Raw genomic sequence first — 5,094 nt, 5'->3', positions numbered from 1 at the left:
GATTTTAGGCTTTAAGCAATGATTTTTTAATTAACAGTTCATAAAAATCATTACTTAAAGCCTAAAATTGAGATATGTACACATAAAGTTAAATGACCTTTCCTTGTCTGTTACATCAGACATGAGTGATTTACTCCCCACACCTGCTCACCTGCTTGCTGTCATTCCTTTTCAAAATTTGCATGAGAGAAATGTGTCATTTTAACTTTATATAGTAATAACAGTTAGTTGATGGGAAAGTCATTTGGACTACAAAAAGGTCATGCCCTTTAATAGTAGTTTGACCAATTTAGCATAGTTTCATGAGTAGCTATTTTAATAGTATTTTACTCTTCCAAATTAGGAAGAAGGAACATACTTTTGTAAAGCAATTATCTCGTAGATTCGGTCGAAAAACAATTTTCACGTAAGAATAATTATGACGTAATAAATCTCCACGTGATCATCACGTGAGACTCTTCACTCTCGTCTCCATTTTCCTGCCTCTTTCTCTGTCTCTCCTTTTCTCTCTCTTTCTCTCCCCTCTCTCTCTTCATCATGGCTGACCTGGAGTCCCAGTCTACTGTACTAGAGGACTACGAGTCGGTCTTAGAAGAGCTCACCTTCAACTCAAAGCCAATCATCAACATGCTGACCATGAAGGCAGACAAATATCGAATCTACGCCCCTGCCATAGTCGAGCTGGTCAAGACCCGGTTCTTCAAGGTAGTACCTCACAGGACTTCCCGGCCGCCATTTCCTAGCTCCCTTTTAAATAGCAGTCTCAATGTTGTGTGTATTTATTTATTTGTTCTCATTGTAAATGTATGTAACACAAGTGTTTCACATAAAATTGTAAATAATAATGACGATAGTTTTTTTTGAAAGCAGTATAATTATGCAAGGCCCCTCTTTTTCTCAATCGTCCCCTCTTTCTTTATCTAAATCCCTCTCTTTATGCGGTTATGGTGTGTTCCTTAGGTGCGGCAAGAGTGCAAGATACCAACCCTCTATCTCATGGACTCCATGATCAAGAACCTGGGAGGGGAATTCCTAGAGGAACTCACAAAAGGGATCGTGGGCGTGTTCTGCCACGCCTTCGAAGCACTGGTATGCATTATGTGGTTGCTAGGGGCGTGTCTGGGTGTGCTATGAATATCATTACGTGGGTGGCAATGAATCTAATTATTGACTTAGGGAAGCTTATTGTATGTGTGTATTATAGTTACTATACAAAGTATGCCACTAATAATAATTACTGATTCATACATTTACATGTGTGTATATAGTGCATGTATATACACACATTAATAAAAATCACTGTTACATCTACACAGTATCTTTTATTTATACTTTCTATTCATAGAATGACCCAAAGATTCGTATTGCTTTGTATAAACTGAGGCAGACATGGCTCCCGTACATACCTGTCAGGAAACTGGCAGCTATAGATGAGCATATTCACGCTATCGATCCAAACTGGCCAATCACTGCTCAGGAGCCCTCCAGTCCAACTATATTCTTGAATCCCAAGTTTCTTGAACCTGTAAGAGGAGAGAGGGAGGAGAAGGGAGAGACAATGGCTCCTTATTATTGAATTTTAATGGCATTTTTTATTATTTTGTTACCAGTTTCATTCTATTTCTATTGTATTATTTTATTACCAGGGTTTCCCACAGAGCATGTTCAATAATTTTATTCTCTCCATCTCTTTCTAGAAGGAGGACTCTGCTAAGAGAAATTCAGGGAAAACGTCAACTGAAAGAAGATCATCTCCACTTCCCAAAAAGGTACCTTTATACATGTATATGTATAATGATAATTATATATTTGTTTGTTCTTTTTTATCTCCCCCCTCTCTTTCTCTCTCTCCCTCCCATAGTCAATATTAAAACCATCATTACCAGCAACGTCATCCAAATCTTCAAGCAACTCACTGGCTCCTCTAACCATTGAGAACAAAGGCAGGAGAAGCCCCCAGAACACTCTCATCGATAAGCAAGCATCAAAAAGTCCCTCGCCAATGCCTTCCTCGTCTATGAAACACAGCAAGCCTACAAAAAGTCCAAGCAAAGACTCAGGAGCCAACGATTATCGTATTCCAAAGAAAAAGAAAGTACAGTTTCAATCGCCTCCAACCTCCTCCTCTTCCTCTCTCTCTTCTTCTTCTTCCTCGAAACCTGTCGACTCGTTTGCTTCCTCTCTCTCCCAGCCTCCTCCTTCTCAAGAAGTCTCTTTGGCTATGAAGGACAAACGTAAGAAGCTCCTTGCTCAACAAAGACAAATCAAAACAAACAAGCAGCTCTCGATGGGGATACTCCCACCACCACAGGACGACGTCTCTCTCGATCGTGTTATACAGAAACACAAACGAAGCTCAAGTCCAAGTCCTGAGAAGAGACCATTAGAGTCTGTGGTTAAACGCCCACGCAGTGCCAGTCCCACTGTTGCTGTGGATACGAGAGGTGATGTGGCTCCAGTGGAAAGCGATTCCAGTGCAGACATTGCTGGTAGGAAGCATAGAAATGAGGATACTAGCATTGAGGTAAGGCATGACCTTAGAATGTATTGTACAGCTGGTTTTATTTGCTGTTATTAAAAATTAATTTAGAATTTTGTACAAAATTAATGTTTGCGCATTTGCTTTTGCGCAAATTTTTAATCAAGCAAATTTTTGATTCAATTTTTATTTTCTGCCCGTAAAATTTTTACTCTACTATCACGTGGAAGACTATTGCAGAGCTTCATCAGAAAAAGATGGACTGCTGTATCAGAGGATTCCACGTTTACCAGGATATTTGGAATCCAGTAATTGGTGAACAGCTTTCATGTGTAAGAGAGCCAAGAAATGTAGTTGACAAATATGCTGTAGCTATTGTGAAAAGTGATGGAACAGTAGTAGGTCATTTACCTAAGAAAATTTCAATGGCAATGAGCCTATTCATACTGAGAGGAGGGCAGATAACTTGTATAGTGACTGGAAAGAGACGCTACTCATCAGATTTAATCCAGGGTGGCTTGGAAATCCCCTGTGAGCTTTCTTTGAAGTCCAAGGAAAAGACAGAACTGACAAAATTACTTAATAGACTTACATGTATGTAATTGTTGTTTCTATATAATAATCATGATTGTATATGCATGTATTTAAGCATTTATTTTAAGTAGTATTATTTACAGATCTACTATTGAAAATAATTGCATGCATGTGCACGAAAGTACTAGTAAAAGAGTTAGTCGCATTGTAGTCTTTATCAATGGATTGGCCTTCTTCAATAGAAACATCTGTTTCCTCATCACTGTCATCTTCACTATGATTCTCATCTTCCGACTCATCTAACCTTAAAATGTATTGTTGTACACACATACATGTACAGTACATGTATATTGTGAAGAGTTAATTTTTATAAACAAGCTACATGTATACCGATTGTTTTATTATTAATTATGATTATTTTTCCACCCTTTTCTCTTTCTTTCTCTCTCTCCTCCCCCCTCTCTCTCTCTCTCAGTTTGATTCTAATAAACGAGTCAAGACAGAGCCTATTGAAGACCTTGTTCCAGTTACTGATAATAATCCAATGAAAGGAAGAGGAGGAGGAATGGATAATGACAGGACTACAGATATCAATGATCTTCTACCTGACTTTATACTCAAGAAACAAGAATATATGCTGGAGCAGGTGAATGCACATGTACCTTATATGTGTATAATTAATTTTATAATTATAGAGTAGTACTTTATTTGTTTTTTAACTTGGCAATTTCTGTGACCACATACATGTACATGTAAGATTAGCAGTCTTTAATATTAGTAGTTTTGATTGCCAATTGCCAAAATAAACCCTGCAATATTAAAGCAGTCTATAATGCAATGTACAAAAGTAGTAATAGTTTGACAACTATTTTCTGTTTAATGTACTTGTAGGCTAGAAAGAGGTTACAATCCGACACACTAACATCAGAGCAACGTGATCAACTTCTGAGACAAGTTGATCAACTCCTCGAGTTGCAGGCAACTCATGAAGAAAGAACTGATAAGTTTTTGATTAATGATAAATCTGTATCACACGGTGATTCTGTATCACGCAATCTTGATTCTGTATCATTTTCGCACACACCCGTTACTAATTCTGTATCACATTTTAATGATTCTGTATCGCACTCACATGATTTTGTATCGCACCCACATGATTTTGTACCGCATCCCCACGATTCTGCATCACACTCACGTGATCTTGTATCACACCCTCGGCCATCAGCCGAGATCCAGCCCCACCGCACGCTCCTTCCCTTCCCCCCACCTGGAGATTATATCCCTCCTCAGAGAGATTTTCCCCCTCCAAGGGGTCTGGGACGGCCTCCACCACCGAGGGCAAATTTCAGGCGACGGGGCGGGAGGGGGTTTAAGCGTGGGAGGCGAGACCGAGCCTTCAGGGATCACTCACCTCCTCATCTAATGAGGAGGGGCCCGGGGGGTATGAGAGACGAGAGAGGTCCCCCTCCTCCTCCTCATCTCTCTCGTCATCCTCTTCCTCAAGAAAGCGAAGGTTAATTAACGTTTTATTTTCTCGTTTTATTTTTTAATAATTATTATTGGTTTAGGTCCTGCTCTTGTGTCCGATCTTTATGAGAAGTTAAGGAGTAGCGGCCTCCTCCTTCCTCCTGATGGTGAGGCTGGCGGTCACCCTCCGCCTGTTCATAGAGGACCAGCACTGCCCGTGATTAGATTAAATATCAAAGAATTGAAAATGTATGGAGAGAGAGGGAGGGAGGGAGGGAGAGAGAGAGAGGGAGGGAGGGAGAGAGAGAGAGGGAGGGAGAAAGAGAGAGGGAGGAGAGAGAGAGGGAGGGAGGGAGAGAGAGGGAGGCAGAGAGAGGGAGGCAGAAAGAGAGAGGGAGGGACTGAGAGAGAGAGAGGAATGATACATGTACATTGTATGTACACTGTACTGTATTTTATGTATTTTTACATGTATACATGTACATTGCACATAATTAATGGGACAGACTTATGTAATATTTTAGTCATTAAAATCCCCCCAATGTAAATACGGGTGTATGTGTATAGTGTGGAATCTCTATAAGGAGTTCTGAAATAAGAAGACATTGTGATTT

The 5,094-nt window shown here is 39.9% G+C and overlaps 1 protein-coding gene across 1 annotated transcript; it reads left to right on the top strand.

Annotated features, from left to right (window-relative positions):
- Nucleotides 1–428: 428 nt before the first annotated feature.
- On the top strand, nucleotides 429–4,742 carry LOC100632770 (pre-mRNA cleavage complex 2 protein Pcf11-like; the record flags this gene model as incomplete). Its single annotated transcript, XM_003391038.3, has 8 exons — nucleotides 429–705; nucleotides 961–1,089; nucleotides 1,346–1,525; nucleotides 1,698–1,769; nucleotides 1,862–2,524; nucleotides 3,489–3,659; nucleotides 3,905–4,526; nucleotides 4,582–4,742. Coding segments are annotated over exons 1-8 (2,166 nt in total), but the record flags the coding sequence as incomplete, so codon positions are not given.
- Between the last annotated feature and the right edge of the window lie 352 nt (nucleotides 4,743–5,094).

This window comes from Amphimedon queenslandica, unplaced genomic scaffold (assembly GCF_000090795.2).
Source record: "Amphimedon queenslandica unplaced genomic scaffold, v1.1 AMPQUscaffold_11043_Cont15746, whole genome shotgun sequence".
In the NCBI taxonomy this organism is placed as follows: Eukaryota; Metazoa; Porifera; class Demospongiae; order Haplosclerida; family Niphatidae; genus Amphimedon; species Amphimedon queenslandica.
This window is presented reverse-complemented; position numbering and strand designations above follow the sequence as displayed.